This window comes from Polyodon spathula, chromosome 14, assembly GCF_017654505.1.
Source record: "Polyodon spathula isolate WHYD16114869_AA chromosome 14, ASM1765450v1, whole genome shotgun sequence".
Taxonomy (NCBI): Eukaryota; Metazoa; Chordata; class Actinopteri; order Acipenseriformes; family Polyodontidae; genus Polyodon; species Polyodon spathula.
In genome coordinates, this window is record NC_054547.1 from 226,523 (window position 1) to 244,194 (window position 17,672).

At 52.4% G+C, this 17,672-nt stretch overlaps 2 protein-coding genes across 2 annotated transcripts in view; both read left to right on the forward strand.

The window, feature by feature from the left end:
- The window catches only part of LOC121326713 (ral guanine nucleotide dissociation stimulator-like 1), a 29,031-nt gene extending 14,953 nt beyond the window's left edge, over window positions 1–14,078 (forward strand). Inside the window, exons 5-17 of the mRNA XM_041270122.1 lie at window positions 58–251; window positions 894–1,018; window positions 4,105–4,320; window positions 4,999–5,102; window positions 5,470–5,554; window positions 5,701–5,790; window positions 6,238–6,324; window positions 7,188–7,220; window positions 7,369–7,490; window positions 7,696–7,785; window positions 8,010–8,184; window positions 8,527–8,736; window positions 12,817–14,078. Of these exons, the coding sequence (XP_041126056.1) occupies window positions 58–251; window positions 894–1,018; window positions 4,105–4,320; window positions 4,999–5,102; window positions 5,470–5,554; window positions 5,701–5,790; window positions 6,238–6,324; window positions 7,188–7,220; window positions 7,369–7,490; window positions 7,696–7,785; window positions 8,010–8,184; window positions 8,527–8,736; window positions 12,817–12,825 (1,540 nt within the window). The 3' untranslated portion in view covers window positions 12,826–14,078. The remainder of the gene's footprint in view (window positions 1–57; window positions 252–893; window positions 1,019–4,104; window positions 4,321–4,998; window positions 5,103–5,469; window positions 5,555–5,700; window positions 5,791–6,237; window positions 6,325–7,187; window positions 7,221–7,368; window positions 7,491–7,695; window positions 7,786–8,009; window positions 8,185–8,526; window positions 8,737–12,816) is intronic.
- Window positions 14,079–14,378: 300 nt separating this feature from the next.
- Window positions 14,379–15,155, forward strand: LOC121326714. The gene is made up of 2 exons (XM_041270123.1): window positions 14,379–14,916; window positions 14,959–15,155. Exons 1-2 carry the CDS (start codon window positions 14,403–14,405, stop codon window positions 15,057–15,059), a joined length of 615 nt encoding a protein of 204 aa, XP_041126057.1. The 5' UTR covers window positions 14,379–14,402; the 3' UTR covers window positions 15,060–15,155.
- Window positions 15,156–17,672: the final 2,517 nt, after the last annotated feature.

The window sequence follows — 17,672 nt, forward strand, 5'->3', positions numbered from 1 at the left end:
GTGTGTTACTGTAAGCCCCTGACCCTCACCCTCTCTCCATCCCTCCCCTAACCGCAGTGCCATCGCCTCCATCCTGCGTGCCTGGCTGGATCAGTGCCCCGAGGATTTCCACCAGCCCCCTGAGTACCCCAGCCTACACAAGGTTCTGGAGTACCTGCACAGGACCGTGCCGGGCTCCGACCCAGTGAGGCGAGCCCAGAACCTGCTGGAGCAGCTGCAGAGGCAGGACTGGAGCGAGTCGGAGAGCGAGGGTGAGTGTGAACAGTACCAGCACACTTTCAAAGCTATTCACTCACACAGTCCTCAGCAAGAGAGCAAGCAAACACACTGGAACAGACCTGCCCCTAGAGACCCACACTGAGCTCTCCACTGCAGAGAGCAAGCAAACACACTGGAACAGACCTGCCCCTAGAGACCCACACTGAGCTCTCCACGGCAGAGAGCAAGCAAACACACTGGAACAGACCTGCCCCTAGAGACCCACACTGAGCTCTCCACTGCAGAATGATGAGGTGTTGGTCTTTGAGCCCTGAAGTTAGAGATTCACATCCAGCCCTTGCGTCTGCATCCAGTTCAGTGGGATGAGATGCCAGTTCATTCATGGATATCATCATTACAACTCCCAACTCCTTACAGCTCCCAATAAAGTAAAAAACAAATGACAGACGTTTCATTTAGGGGCTGCTTGTGAGTATGTGTGAAGTTGTTTCTTTTTCGTCTGGGAATAGTGAACGGCTTGACCCCAGTGTGTAACCACTTAGTGTAACTGTAGTAAGCCCTGACCCTATGTGAAGATGCACACTGCCTGTGTCTGAGCAGCTGCAGGAAGGCAGAGGCACCGTCCCTCCTGCTTGGGGTGAGGGCAGCTCTTATTCTTCCTGCTTCCTGCCCAGGTGGTTTCCATGCCAACAGCAGCTTCTGCCTCGGTGAGGATGAGGAAGTGGAGGTCGACGCTGCTGAGGATTTCCTGAGCATTCCGGAAGACCTGGTGGCGGAGCAGCTGACCTTCATGGACGCAGTGAGCGGGGAGGGATCCTGGGAGCAGGGGAGCGGGGAGCAGGGGAGTGGGGAGCAGGGGAGCGGAGAGTGGTGGAGGGATCCGGGGAGCAGGGGAGCGGGGAGCAGGGGAGCAGGGAGTGGGGAGGGATCCGTGGAGCAGGGGAACGGGGAGAAGGGGAGCAGGGAGCAGGAGAGCAGAAGCAGGGGATCAGGGAGTGGGGAGCAGGGGAGCAGGGGAGGGATCTGGGGAGTGTGGAGGGATCCAGAGAGTGGGGAGTGGGGAGGGATCTGGGGATTGGATAGTGGGGAGGAATGCGCGGAACAGGGGAGAGAAGAGTGGGGAGGGATCCGGGGAGCAGGGAGCGGGCAGCAGAGAGTGGTGGAGGGATCCGAGGAGTGGGGAAGTAGAGCAGGAGAGCGGCGGGAGAGTGGAGCGGGGGAGCAGGGAGTGGGGAGCAGGGGAGGGATCCGGGGAGCGGAGAGCAGGGGAGAGGAGAGTGGGGGAGGGATCCGGGGAGTGGGGGAGTAGAGCAGGAGAGCGGTGGGAGAGTGGAGCAGGGGAGCAGGGGAGGGATCCGGGGAGCAGGGAGCAGGGAGTGGGAAGGAATCTGGGGAGTTTGGAGGGATCCGGAGAGCGGGGAGTGGGGAGGGATCTGGGGAGCGGAGAGTGGGGAGGAATGCGCGGAACAGGGGAGAGAAGAGTGGGGAGGGATCCGGGGAGCAGGGAGCGGGCAGCAGAGAGTGGTGGAGGGATCCGAGGAGTGGGGAAGTAGAGCAGGAGAGCGGCAGGAGAGTGGAGCGGGGGAGCAGGGAGTGGGGAGCAGGGGTGGGATCCGGGGAGCAGGGAGCGGGGAGCAGAGAGAGGAGAGTGGGGGAGGGATCCGGGGAGTGGGGGAGTAGAGCAGGAGAGTGGCGGGAGAGTGGAGCAGGGGAGGGATCCGAGGAGCAGGGAGCAGGGAGTGGGAAGGAATCTGGGGAGTGGGGAGGGAGCTGGGGAGCAGAGAGTGGGGAGGAATACGGAGAGCAGGGGAGAGGAGAGTGGGGGAGGGATCCGGGGAGTGGGGGAGTAGCGCAGGAAAGCGGCTGGAGAGTGGAGCAGTGGAGCGGGGGAACGGAGAGTGGAGTGGAGGGCAGGGAGTGGCGGGGCATGTCTCAGGAACTCTTTAACAGACCATGCTCCTCAGAGTTAGGATGGGGAATATGAACTGGGGGGAATGCAAAGCCCTCAAACGCTGTGTGAGTGCCAGTGCTGCTGGAGAAACAGACACATGTTTTTGCCCACTTGCTCAGTTAACAAGTTGCTTAACGTCGATATTAAGGGTTGCTTTGGCACTGCTAAGAACATGTTGTGCGAGTGTGCTGTGGAAAGTTACACTGTGGCAGAGCACAGCTCTGCTCTTTAGAAATTGGCAGTGATGGGGTTAAATTCCCCTACCTGCCTTGGTTCATTGTGTTCAGGTGGCTGGGGTTGATTAGATGATTAGTTTAATTAACGATCAATCAGTGCCCAGCCACCTGACATAAAAGGAGGCCTCTGCTTTTCATTTGGGAGGAGGGAGCTGAGGAAGCTGGTTGGTGTTTGTGATTTTTGAATGTTTTGAATCCAGTGAAGGCATTGCCCGGCCTGGAAACCTTTATTTTTGTGAGTGTATTTTTGCTTTATTTTGTTTATTTTGTGTGTAAATTGCTTTGTTTTGGCCCTTGTGCCCTTCATTTTTGTGTTTATAATAAAATAGTTATTTTTTTGAACTCCAGATTGTCTCTGGGCCTCTAGGTGGCGCTATCCCACTTCTAACACCAAATGTGGCAGGCTGGTGAGTGGATAGAGGCCCAGAGACAGTCTGGAGTTCAAAAAAATAACTATTTTATTATAAACACAAACATGAAATGGCACAAGGGCCAAAACAAAGCAATTAATTAACCTAATCAACTAATCAACCCCAGCCACCTGAACACAATGAACCAAGGCAGGTAGGGGAATTTAACCCCATCCCTGCCAATTTCTAAAGAGCAGAGCTTTGCTCTGCCACATACACGCTTACATTAAAAACCACGACTTTGAAACAATTGAGCAGCACAGTGTGAAATGAAATGATTATCAGAAACCACAGCTCACGAGACACACAGAAACTGGGTCACTTTCCACAGTGCTGCAGTGGGATTGAGGAGCTCAGTGGTTAGAGAGAGTGCTGCGGTGGGATTGAGGAGCTCAGTGGTTAGAGAGAGTGCTGCGGTGGGATTGAGGAGCTCAGTGGTTAGAGAGAGTGCTGCGGTGAGTGTGAGGAGCTCAGTGGTTAGAGAGAGTGCTGCAGTGAGTGTGAGGAGCTCAGTGGTTAGAGAGAGTGCTGCAGTGAGTGTGAGGAGCTCAGTGGTTAGAGAGAGTGCTGCGGTGGGATTGAGGAGCTCAGTGGTTAGAGAGAGTGCTGCGGTGGGATTGAGGAGCTCAGTGGTTAGAGAGAGTGCTGCGGTGGGATTGAGGAGCTCAGTGGTTAGAGAGAGTGCTGCGGTGGGATTGAGGAGCTCAGTGGTTAGAGAGAGTGCTGCGGTGAGTGTGAGGAGCTCAGTGGTTAGAGAGAGTGCTGCAGTGCTGATTGAGGTGCTGCGGTGGGATTGAGGAGCTCAGTGGTTAGAGAGAGTGCTGCAGTGAGAGTGAGGAGCTCAGTGGTTAGCTGAGTGGTTAGAGAGAGTGCTGCGGTGGGATTGAGGAGCTCAGTGGTTAGAGAGAGTGCTGCGGTGGGATTGAGGAGCTCAGTGGTTAGAGAGAGTGCTGCGGTGGGAGTGAGGAGCTCAGTGGTTAGAGAGAGTGCTGCGGTGGGTGTGAGGAGCTCAGTGGTTAGAGAGAGTGGGCTGCAGTTAGTGTGAGGAGCTCAGTGGTTAGAGAGAGTGCTGCAGTTAGTGTGAGGAGCTCAGTGGTTAGAGAGAGTGCTGCAGTTAGTGTGAGGAGCTCAGTGGTTAGAGAGAGTGCTGCAGTGGGATTGAGGAGCTCAGTGGTTAGAGAGAGTGCTGCAGTGGGATTGAGGAGCTCAGTGGTTAGAGAGAGTGCTGCGGTGGGAGTGAGGAGCTCTGAGCTCAGCCCTGTTCTAACTCCCCCTCCCCTCTCCCCAGGAGCTCTATAAGAAAGTGATCCCTCACCACTGCCTCGGCTCCATCTGGTCCCAGAGAGACAAGAAGGAGAACAAGCACATTGCAACCACCGTCCGCGCCACCATCACCCAGTTCAACAACCTTACCAAGTGTGTGGTGTGCACCGTGCTGAGGGGCCGGGACCTGAAGCCACAGCACCGTGCCAGGGTCATCGAGAAGTGGATCAACATCGCGCAGGTACGTGCAGCCAGGGCGAGGAATAGAGAGGGGCGGAAACAGATCAGAGTTTAACACATTCAAACATTTCAAACACCAGACGAACACACAAGCGCTATTCATAGAAAGCTGCATTGAATCTATACTCTTTTGTATGTTTGCAAATGTTTGGACAAATAAATAAGCCAACAAATACAGCTTGCACCCCAACTAACAAGAGGGAGTGACTGTCGACAGATCTATAAATAGAGATGTGCCCCAGGGGGGTGGGGGGCCAGCACTGTGCTGCAGACTGTGTGGATTGGTGGGAGTGCTGGTGAGAGGGATGGTGAAGAACACTCTCCTGCTGCCAGACAGCCTGGGCAGTTTTCCAGTATTATTATTTTTCTGCTGTTTATTTGAAGTTCTGTATTTTCTCAGCTGTGCTGCTCTGCGGAGGTAGGATTCCAGTGGAAAGAAAGAATGTGAGAGCGAGGGAGTGTTGCCAGCATTAACATAACAGGAAGAGTGGGCCTGTGTGTGTACGAGACGTATGAAAAGCACACGTTAAACTTCATATTCTTGTTGTAATTGTCTTTGTAAAGCAGCACTGTGCCTGCCTGTTACCTAGTGTTGCAACAGACAGAACAAACACAGCGTTTTATTTATCCCCTCAATGGAATTTCAGCCCTGTTCTGATTGGAATCCTGTGTCTCCCAGGAATGCCGGATCCGGAAGAACTTCTCCTCCTTGCGAGCGATCATCTCGGCTCTCCAGTCCAATCCCATCTATCGGCTGAAGAGGACCTGGGCCAGTGTCCCCAAGTGAGTCTGCAGCCCTTCTCTCCGTGCCCCTCTATCCCCCCTTCTCTCTCTCCCCTTTCTCCCTCCCCCTGTCCCCTCTCTCCCACACACAGTACAAACCAGGGGAAGAAGGGGTACCGCCCTTCTCTCCGTTCCCCCTAGGAGGGGGGAACCATGGAGAGGGGGAGGGGAAGAGAGACAGGGATAGAGGAGAGGGGGGAAGATGGGAAGGAGGGGTCCCCTCTGAGAGCAAAGGAGGGACGACGAGGGGGACTCTTGTTTCCCTCTCCCCCTGTCCCCTTTTCCCCCTACCCCTTCTTTCCTTGCCCCTCTCTCCCTGCCTCTCTCCTCCACTGGGACCCTTGCTTACCCTCTCTCTCCCCCACAGGGACAGCATGCTGATGTTTGAGGAGCTCTCCGATATCTTCTCTGACAACAATAACTACCTGACGAGCCGAGAGCTGCTGATGAAGGTGAGAGCAGGAGTAAGTGTGTGTCTGTGTGTGTGTGTAGGGTTGTAGTGTGTGTGTAGTGCTGTAGTGTGTCAGTGTGTGTAGTGTTGTAGTGTGTGTGTGCGTGTATCTAGACCTGCTGTAACTCTGTCTGTGTGTCCCAATAGGAAGGCACTTCCAAGTTTGCGAACCTGGAGAGCTGCGTGAAAGAAAACCAGAAACGCACTCAGAAGAGGCTGCAGCTGCAGAAAGACACGGTGAGTGAGAGGAGAGATCCAGGGATCCAGGCACTGACTGCAGAGAACTACACTGTACTGCACTGAGACACAAGGGATCCAGACAGGGCGTGTACACTGTAGAGAACTACACTGTACTGCACTGAGACACTTCCTGACTGAGTTCACAAAAAAGCGCATCAGGGGGACGACCTGGGCAATGAAAAAAGCAGACATTCTGAATTTGTGTTATTAAACTCTAGAGGTTCCCTATTCAGTAAGCAGTACTAGAAAGCTATGCTAACAACACTGAATGCACAGTAATGAACTGTTGAAGGAAGCCACAGCCAGGTAAAGGATGAACGATGCGGCTGATTCTGGCTGAAAGTTTACTTCATGGCTACTTGAAATGGTTTCAGCTCGACTCTCCTGGTAGTCAGTGGGCTGTTTCCTGTGCTGTGAGCTGTGTGTGTTTGTGTCTCTCTGCAGGGAGCCATGCAGGGCACTGTCCCCTATCTGGGCACCTTCCTGACAGACCTCACCATGCTGGACACTGCGCTGCCAGACTTCGTGGAGGTACAGACAGGCTGTGCTCTTCACTGTGGATCCTCCCCTCCCCTCTCCTCCCTCCTCTCCTCCCCTCCCCTCCTTCATCTCCTCCTCTCCTCCCTCATCTTCTCCCCTCCTTCATCTGCTCCTCTCCTCCCTCATCTCCTTCTCTCCTCTCCTCCCTCATTTCATCCTCTCCTCCCCCTCTCTTCCCTCCTCTCCTCTCCTTCCTCATCTCCTCCCCTCATCTCCTCCTCTCCTCCCCCTCTCTTCCCTCCTCTCATCTCCTCCCTCATCTCCTTCTCTCCTCCCCCTCTCTTCCCTCCTCTCCTCTCCTCCCTCATCTCCTCCCCTCCCATCTCCTCCCTCATCTCTTCTCCTCTCCCTCCTCATCTCCTCTCCTTCCTCCTCTCCTCCTTCCTCTCCTCCCCTCCCATCTACTCTACTCCCTCATCTCTGCCTCTGCTCTCCTCCCCTCCACTCTCCTCCCTCATCTCCTCCTCTCTCCTCCCTAATCTCCTCCTCTCCTCTCCTCCCCTCCACTTTCCTCCCTCATCTCCTCCTCCCTCATTCCCTCCCCTCCACTCTCCTCCCTCATCTCATCTCCTCCCCTCTCCTATCCTCCCTCATCTCCTTACTTCCCTCTCTTCCCTTCTCCACTCTCCTCCCTCATCTCCTCCTCTCTCCCCAGCCCTGCATTATTGATAACGTATGAGAAATTGTCCACTCACTGTTAAGGATTTTCCCATCATCCTGTGTATATCACATGACATACTATTTAAGACACTCGAACCTTTATTCAGTGTCTTCTTGTGCACTCGCCCCTGCAGTGTGGGGGGTCCTGGGTTCGAGCAGCTCGGATTAATGCAGGTTTTGTTTTGTTTCCACAGGGTGGTCTGATTAACTTTGAGAAGAGACGGAGGGTGAGTTTGCACTGATATGCCCCTGCAGATCTGGTGTTTTAAAGAAGTGACAGCTTTGCTCTTGTCAAAGGAAACCCTGGTGCCAGGTCTTGCTCTCCCTGACACTGCTGCCCGGCTCTCTCTCTTCTCTCTCTGTCTCTGTCTCTAGGAGTTTGAGGTCATTGCGCAGATCAAGCTCCTGCAGTCCGCCTGCAACAGCTACTGCCTGAGCGCCAACCCAGCCTTCCTGCGCTGGTTCAGGAGCCAGCAGCATTTAACTGACGAGGAGAGGTGAGGAGCGTCTGAGGCTCTTAATACTCATTCCTAACAAGAGTGGGGTGCTGGACCACACTGCCTCCTTCCCAGTCCCTCAGCTATAACCACTAAGCCACACTGTTGGAGCCGAGGGCCTGGAGTGTGTGGTCTTAGTCTTATTCTGTGCTTTCCCTCTCATTCTCTCACTCTGTCTCTTTCTCCATCTCTCTCTCTGGTGCAGCTACTCCCTGTCCTGTGAGATCGAAGGCGTCGCAGACAGCAGCCCCACATCCCCAAAGCCTCGCAAGAGCATGGTGAAGAGACTGAGCCTGTGAGAATCACTTCACTGGAGAGACTGGTAGTCTCATCAAAGACTGACCCCTCCCCCTATGACCCCTCCCCTCTCTGACTCCTCCCCTCCACTCCCCCCTCTGACTCCTCCCCTCTACTTCCCCTCTCTGACTCCTCCCCATCTGACTCCTCCTCTCCATTCCTCTGAATCCTCTCCTCATCAACCCCTCTGTGACTGCTCCCCTCCCCTCTGTCTCCTGGCAGATTGTTCCTGGGTATGGACGCGGTGGCCAGCAGCACGCCGGTGAAGGAGAGCCCCAAGTCGCCCCCTAGTGGCAGCTCTGGGGAGAGCATGGACTCGGTCAGCATCTCGTCTAGCGACTCCAGCCCCTTGGAGCTTGAGGTGGCCTGCCTGACCCCCGATGCACCCATGAAGAAGGTACAGCCAGCACTTCAATCACAGGGCCAGTCACAGGCAGAGTAGCGTCCGAGGCTTTATGAAGAACAGTCCGAACCCACAGGATGGACATGTGTAAAGCATGTAAAGAGAGCAGCTTGATTACAGACAGCATTGTGAGGAAAGGCAGGCGCTGACACCCTGATCATACCGTTCTTCTTTAACCAGGTCTATTAACCACACAGGGATTGAGAAGCTCAGTTCAGTGAGACACGGCAGTTAGACAGATGTGCTTGTGACAGTCCAGTGCAGCCCCGCCCCCCTCTAGACAGTCTGCTGGTGTCCCCCTCCTGACAGTCCTGTCCCCCACTTGTCTATCCCCAGCTCTCCTCGTCCTCGTCCTGCTCCTCAATCCACTCCATGGACACCTTGTCTTCATCCCCCTCGCTGCCGGAGCCCCCCCCCACGCACAGGCGCTCCATGTCGGGCTCCAGCGCACTCCCCCTGCCCGTCTACAACCAGCAGAACGAGGACAGCTGCATCATCCGGGTCAGCGTGCAGGCCAGCAACGGGAACCTGTACAAGAGCATCCTGGTGAGGAGAGGGAGAGAGGAGAGAGAGAGGAGAGGAGAGGAGAGGGGAGGGGGTACAGACCAGCAACGGGAACCTGTACAAGAGCACCCTGGTGAGGAGAGGGAGAGGAGAGAGAGGAGAGGAGAGGGGAGGGGGTACAGACCAGCAACGGGAACCTGTACAAGAGCACCCTGGTGAGGAGAGGGAGAGAGAGGAGAGAGAGAAAGAGAGAGAGAGGAGGGGGTCCTCTCCCCCCCTGGTCTGGGTTCCCCCCCTTGGACATGTTCTCGTGGGAGGAGGAGAGAGGGAGAGAGGAGAGGAGAGGAGAGGGGAGAGAGAGAGGAGAGGAGAGGGGAGGGGGTACAGACCAGCAACAGGAACCTGTACAAGAGCATCCTGGTGGGGAGAGGGGGAGAGGAGAGAGAGGAGAGAGGAGAGGGAGGGAGAGAGGAGAGGAGAGGAGAGGGGGAGGGAGAGACCAGCAACAGGAAGAGAGTACAAGAGCAGGAGAGGGTGAGGAGAGGGGAGAGAGGAGAGGAGAGGAGAGAAAGAGAGGAGAGGAGAGGAGAGGGAGAGGGGAGGGGGATGTCTGGGCCGTTGTCCCTGGACATGTTCTCGTGGGACCACTCCTCTCCCTCTCTCTCGCCTCTCTCTCCCTCTCTCTCCTCTCCCCCCATGTCCGGTTGTTACTCCCCCTGTTCCATGTCCCTGGAAGGTCGTCATCCTGGAGACACATGTCTCTCAGATCCCAATCCCACGTAGAGGTGTCTGCAGGGGGGGGGGGGGTGGGGGGGGGGGGGGCAGTACAATGTGGTGTCTCTCTGGTTCCACACCTCCCCATGCCCCACCTCCCACACTGAGAGGGGGGGGGTACAGGCCAACAATGATGTATGTACAAGGAGGGAGGAGAGGAGGCAGAGGGTGGGAGTCATGTGTGTGGTGTTTGTTATCACAGCTCACTAGTCAGGACAAGACCCCAGCGGTGATTACGAGAGCCATGAGCAGTATGTGTGTGGAGAGCGAGGTGAGACCAACCACTATGAACTGGGGCAGGTCATCTCTGGGGGGGGGGTGAGTGAGAGCGGTCACACCACACACATAATTCCGACACACACACATCTTACATATCCCCGACACACACCACCACACACACCACACACCGACACATACATACACACCCCCCCCATACTGTGTGTGTGTGAGGGTGGGTGTGTGAACAAGAAGTCACCACTGAGCCCACAGGAATACAACAAGAACAAGAATAACACCACACAGCCCACAGGAATACAACAAGAACAAGTGTTGGTGTAACACCATCACAGCTCACAGGTCACAACAAGACCCAAGCGGTGATTACGAGAGCCATGAGCAAACACAACCTGGAGAACAAGAATAACACCACACAGCCCACAGGAATACAACAAGAACAAGAATAACACCACACAGCCCACAGGAATACAACAAGAACAAGAATAACACCACACAGCCCACAGGAATACAACAAGAACAAGAATAACACCACACAGCCCACAGGAATACAACAAGAACAAGAATAACACCACACAGCCCACAGGAATACAACAAGAACAAGAATAACACCACACAGCCCACAGGAATACAACAAGAACAAGAATAACACCACACAGCCCACAGGAATACAACAAGAACAAGAATAACACCACACAGCCCACAGGAATACAACAAGAACAAGAATAACACCACACAGCCCACAGGAATACAACAAGAACAAGAATAACACCACACAGCCCACAGGAATACAACAAGAACAAGAATAACACCACACAGCCCACAGGAATACAACAAGAACAAGAATAACACCACACAGCCCACAGGAATACAACAAGAACAAGAATAACACCACACAGCCCACAGGAATACAACAAGAACAAGAATAACACCACACAGCCCACAGGAATACAACAAGAACAAGAATAACACCACACAGCCCACAGGAATACAACAAGAACAAGAATAACACCACACAGCCCACAGGAATACAACAAGAACAAGAATAACACCACACAGCCCACAGGAATACAACAAGAACAAGAATAACACCACACAGCCCACAGGAATACAACAAGAACAAGAATAACACCACACAGCCCACAGGAATACAACAAGAACAAGAATAACACCACACAGCCCACAGGAATACAACAAGAACAAGAATAACACCACACAGCCCACAGGAATACAACAAGAACAAGAATAACACCACACAGCCCACAGGAATACAACAAGAACAAGAATAACACCACACAGCCCACAGGAATACAACAAGAACAAGAATAACACCACACAGCCCACAGGAATACAACAAGAACAAGAATAACACCACACAGCCCACAGGAATACAACAAGAACAAGAACAACAGAATACAACACCACACAGCCCACAGGAATACAACAAGAACAAGAATAACACCACACAGCCCACAGGAATACAACAAGAACAAGAATAACACCACACAGCCCACAGGAATACAACAAGAACAAGAATAACACCACACAGCCCACAGGAATACAACAAGAACAAGAATAACACCACACAGCCCACAGGAATACAACAAGAACAAGAATAACACCACACAGCCCACAGGAATACAACAAGAACAAGAATAACACCACGCAGCCCACAGGAATACAACAAGAACAAGAATAACACCACGCAGCCCACAGGAATACAACAAGAACAAGAATAACACCACACAGCCCACAGGAATACAACAAGAACAAGAATAACACCACACAGCCCACAGGAATACAACAAGAACAAGAACAACACCACACAGCCCACAGGAATACAACAAGAACAAGAATAACACCACACAGCCCACAGGAATACAACAAGAACAAGAACAACACCACACAGCCCACAGGAATACAACAAGAACAAGAATAACACCACACAGCCCACAGGAATACAACAAGAACAAGAATAACACCACACAGCCCACAGGAATACAACAAGAACAAGAATAACACCACACAGCCCACAGGAATACAACAAGAACAAGAATAACACCACACAGCCCACAGGAATACAACAAGAACAAGAATAACACCACACAGCCCACAGGAATACAACAAGAACAAGAATAACACCACACAGCCCACAGGAATACAACAAGAACAAGAATAACACCACACAGCCCACAGGAATACAACAAGAACAAGAATAACACCACACAGCCCACAGGAATACAACAAGAATAAGAACAAGAATAACACCACACAGCCCACAGGAATACAACAAGAACAAGAATAACACCACACAGCCCACAGGAATACAACAAGAACAAGAATAACACCACACAGCCCACAGGAATACAACAAGAACAAGAATAACACCACACAGCCCACAGGAATACAACAAGAACAAGAATAACACCACACAGCCCACAGGAATACAACAAGAACAAGAATAACACCACACAGCCCACAGGAATACAACAAGAACAAGAATAACACCACACAGCCCACAGGAATACAACAAGAACAAGAATAACACCACACAGCCCACAGGAATACAACAAGAACAAGAATAACACCACACAGCCCACAGGAATACAACAAGAACAAGAATAACACCACACAGCCCACAGGAATACAACAAGAACAAGAATAACACCACACAGCCCACAGGAATACAACAAGAACAAGAATAACACCACACAGCCCACAGGAATACAACAAGAACAAGAATAACACCACACAGCCCACAGGAATACAACAAGAACAAGAATAACACCACACAGCCCACAGGAATACAACTAAGAACAAGAATAATAATAATAATTATAATAATAATAATAATAACACACACACAGGTAATGACTGCAGCCAGCAATAACAGATATAGAACTAAATGGAGCAGTATTGAGTGTTTGTTAAAACCTTATCAAAGTTTCTCTGCAGTCAAAACACAGCAAAGTGTAATTCAGCCCAATGGAAGCATGGTAAAGAGTAGAGAGGCATGAGAATGCATATTAATAACCACAGCAAGCCAGGGTGTATTAATGACCACAGCAAGCCAGGGTAAACTAGTATAATATAAGCTCCTCTCCTCTCCCACAGAGCTGCTGATCCCAGACAATGCCAATGTGTTCTACGCCATGAACAGCTCGGCCAACTTCGACTTCCTCCTGCGACACAAGGACTGGGCTGTGGGGGGCGGGTGGTGAAACTCCACAGCCACTCGAGCGCCACACTGCCGCGGGCCTGCCGGGGGGGGCTGCCTGAGCAACCGGCTGAGCAAGGTGACCCTGTGAGCGGGGAGAGAGGGGCAGCCACTCCACTCGCTGACACACACAGGATCCCAGCCGTGCAGAGGAGAGCTGGCCTGGGTAACCCTCCCAGCAGACTCCCAGGCCCTGTCCTCGGCCTTGCGCAGCAGGGGCTCTACAGATTGATATTTTGATATTTCAGACGTTTGGAATATTTTGCACACGAAGGAGAGAAAGCAGCTCCTCATAGTTGTTTTCCTTTGTGTCCGGAAGGAGACAGGGACAGTGATGAGTAGATTGTATTGAATGATGGAATAAGGGATGAATAAGTGACAGAAAAGGGTTTCCTGAATGTGGGCGACTCACATGGACTGAAGAAGGGATGGGGGTCCTTCCCTAGGCGGCTGGATGACGAGTGCTTGTAACAAGTGTTCTGATTGGCCCCTGATTGGGCCCTATTTTTTTGTTTGTTTCCCTCTCTAATGAATCCACTTCCTCTGGTTTTCTATTGGTTTGTTTTTCTCTCTGGGGAGTGGCCAGAGCCTCATCTTGGAGAGAGGAAGGAACTGACTGGTTAGTCTTCACTCCGTGGAGTTAGGTGCACTTGTTTTGGGAGAGGTGGGGTGAAGGGGAGGGTGGATCTACCCTCGTGCTCCACCCAGCCCAGAAATATTTTGTATGATTGTTTTGTAAATGTGTCCAAAAAAAAAATGTATAAGAAAGTGACAAAGGGCAAAATAACAGAGAGAGCAGTATTGTTCTTCAAATCGCATGGAGCTCCCTGTCTCTGAGACTCTCTTCAGCACGGAGCACATGGAGCTCCCTCTCTGAGACTCTCTTCAGCACTGAGCACATGGAGCTCCCTCTCTGAGACTCTCTTCAGCACTGAGCACATGGAGCTCCCTGTCTCTGAGACTCTCTTCAGCACTGAGCACATGGAGCTCCCTCTCTGAGACTCTCTTCAGCACTGAGCACATGGAGCTCCCTCTCTGAGACTCTCTTCAGCACTGAGCACATGGAGCTCCCTCTCTGAGACTCTCTTCAGCACTGAGCACATGGAGCTCCCTGTCTCTGAGACTCTCTTCAGCACTGAGCACATGGAGCTCCCTGAGACTCTCTCTGAGACTCTCTTCAGCACTGAGCACATGGAGCTCCCTCTCTGAGACTCTCTTCAGCACTGAGCACATGGAGCTCCCTGCCTCTGAGACTCTCTTTGGCACTGAGCACATGGAGCTCCCTCTCTGAGACTCTTCAGCACTGAGCACATGGAGCTCCCTGCCTCTGAGACTCTCTTCAGCACTGAGCACATGGAGCTCCCTGTCTCTGAGACTCTCTTCAGCACTGAGCACATGGAGCTCCCTGTCTCTGAGACTCTCTTCAGCACTGAGCACATGGAGCTCCCTGACTCTCTCTGAGACTCTCTTCGGCACTGAGCACATGGAGCTCCCTGTCTCTGAGACTCTCTTCGGCACTGAGCACATGGAGCTCCCTGTCTCTGAGACTCTCTTCGGCACTGAGCACATGGAGCTCCCTGCCTCTGAGACTCTCTTCGGCACTGAGCACATGGAGCTCCCTGCCTCTGAGACTCTCTTCGGCACTGAGCACATGGAGCTCCCTGCCTCTGAGACTCTCTTCGGCACTGAGCACATGGAGCTCCCTGCCTCTGAGACTCTCTTCGGCACTGAGCACATGGAGCTCCCTGCCTCTGAGACTCTCTTTGGCACTGAGCACATGGAGCTCCCTGCCTCTGAGACTCTCTTTGGCACTGAGCACATGGAGCTCCCTGCCTCTGAGACTCTCTTTGGCACTGAGCACATGGAGCTCCCTGTCTCTGAGACTCTCTTCAGCACTGAGCACATGGAGCTCCCTGTCTCTGAGACTCTCTTCAGCACTGAGCACATGGAGCTCCCTGTCTCTGAGACTCTCTTCGGCACTGAGCACATGGAGCTCCCTGTCTCTGAGACTCTCTTCAGCACTGAGCACATGGAGCTCCCTGTCTCTGAGACTCTCTTCAACTTAAAGCAACACCACAGATTAACTTTGCCCTGTTTGTTTTCTGAGTATCCCAGAAAAATAAGTTATCTACTGCTATGAGTAAATGAATTGTTCATGGGGAAAAAATGAGAAATTTCTCAGAGAAAGAAATGCACTTCACTGTGGATTTTAATAAACTGCACATTTTGCCAAAAAGTGTTCTTCCCAAATGTTTACTGATCCCGGGATGGAGCAGGAGGATTTGAAACTACAGAGACCTTTCCTTACAAATGTTTCCCATAGTAAAAGTGTAATCAAGCACAGTGAAAGCATGGAGAACTAAAGTAAAGCACATTAAAAAAGCATGGCAAACCAGGGTAAAGGACCGTGCAAAAATACTGGGGTTAACGTTCAGAAGGGTTTCAACAGAAGACAGATTTACAGCTGCCTCCTGTTGGCTGGTTTTATAAACATTTTCACTGCTGCGTTTTTTTGTGTGTCAGTCCTGACACAGGGCTTAGCAGCAGCAGAGCATCCTGGCTCTCTAGCTGAACTCTTCAGCAACCCTCCTCCCTCCCTGGTCAGCGAGCCCTCCTGTCTGTGTTTCTGTGCCTTCCCAGCCTTGGAGGAGTGGACCTGGTCCCTGCATGCCCGGTTAACCTGAGCCAGTCCCTTGGCTGTTTTGCTTCTCATGGTCTCCCCAGTAGAGCCAGCATGGATGTCCGTCCCTTGGTTTGGGTATCACACAGCACGGGTCTCCCTTCTCGCTCTGCGCGTCACACAGCGCGGGTCTCCCCTCTGACTCTGCATGTCACACAGCGCAGGTCTCCCCTCTGACTCTGCACGTCGCACAGCGTGGGTCTCCCCTATGACTCTGCACGTCACACAGCGCGGGTCTCCCTTCTCGCTCTGATTCTCACATAGCATGGCTCTCCTCTTTCTCTCTGCGCATCACACAGCGTGGGTCTCCCCTCTGACTCTGCACATCGCACAGCGCGGGTCTCCCCTCTCGCTCTGATTGTCACACAGCACGGGTCTCCCCTCTCGCTCTGCGCATCACACAGCGCAGGTCTCCCCTCTGACTCTGCACGTCACACAGCGTGGGTCTCCCCTCTGACTCTGCACGTCACACAGCACGGGTCTCCCCTCTGACTCTGCACGTCGCACAGCACGGATCTCCCCTCTCGCTGTCACTCTGCTGCAGGGTTCTGTTTAATTTGTTTCCAAAATTAAATATTTGCAAAATAATTTCCAGTGTGCTTTGATTATTTTATGTGTTTTAGGTTTATAAGTGTGTGTGTGTGTGTGTGTGTGTGTGTGTGTGTGTGTTGTGTGTTAATATATCTCTCTTTGCTGCCCATCTTTTTTCTGTCCAGTTTTGGTTTGGAGTGGAGAGGCTCTTCTTGCTGTGCCTCAATGGAATTCACAGCTTCACTTTCACCTCCAGCTGGTATTATGCAACACCTCTGAGCTCTTTACACCTCTTACAGTATTTCTGTTAGCTCTCATAATGATGCTTGATCACTTTACTGTTAATAAAAATACATAACAGTTCAGTTCAATTGACTGACTTCTTCAGCTTTCAAATAAAGAGTGCACTGTTACTGCAGAGTAGCTGAACTGTAAAAGTCCTGTAAACTGCGAGGCCTGGAAGTTTCCCAGCAAGACTGTGCTGGGGTTGAGCAGTGACCCCAGGTAAGCCCTCTCTGGCTGGGTTACTCCAGCACTCCCCTGTCTGTCTGATGCTGTGCTTCACGATGTGAGAGGCAGTGCCACAGTAAACGTGAACACGGCCGTCCTGATTAGAGCTCTGTGTTTGAACGCTCGCTGTACTCTCAGAGCCTCTGGGGGATCCTCCCTGCCCTGATTAGAGCTCTGTGTTTGAATACTCGCTGTACTCTCAGAGCCTCTGAGGGGATCCTACCTGTCCTGATTAGAGCTCTGTGTTTGAACGCTCGCTGTATTCTGAGAGCCTCTGGGGGATCCTCCCTGTCCTGATTAGAGCTCTGTGTTTGAACGCTCGCTGTACTCTCAGAGCCTCTGGGGGGTATCCTTGCTGCCCTGATTAGAGCTCTGTGTTTGAACGCTCGCTGTACTCTCAGAGCCTCTGGGGGATCCTCCCTGTCCTGATTAGAGCTCTGTGTTTGAATGCTCGCTGTACTCTCAGAGCCTCTGGGGGATCCTCACTGCCCTGATTAGAGCTCTGTGTTTGAATGCTCACTGTACTCTCAGAGCCTCTGGGGGATCCTTCCTGCCCTGATTAGAGCTCTGTGTTTGAATGCTCACTGTACTCTCAGAGCCTCTGGGGGATCCTTCCTGCCCTGATTAGAGTTCTGTGTTTGAACGCTTGTTGTACTCTCAGAGCCTCTGGGGGGTCCTCCCTGTCCTGATTAGAGCTCTGTGTTTGAACGCTCACTGTACTCTCAGAGCCTCTGGGGGGATCCTCCCTGTCCTGATTAGAGCTCTGTGTTTGAATGCTCGCTGTACTCTCAGAGCCTCTGGGGGATCCTCACTGCCCTGATTAGAGCTCTGTGTTTGAACGCTCACTGTACTTTCAGAGCCTCTGGGGGATCCTCACTGCCCTGATTAGAGCTCTGTGTTTGAATGCTCACTGTACTCTCAGAGCCTCTGGGGGATCCTTCCTGCCCTGATTAGAGCTCTGTGTTTGAACGCTCGTTGTACTCTCAGAGCCTCTGGGGGATCCTCACTGCCCTGATTAGAGCTCTGTGTTTG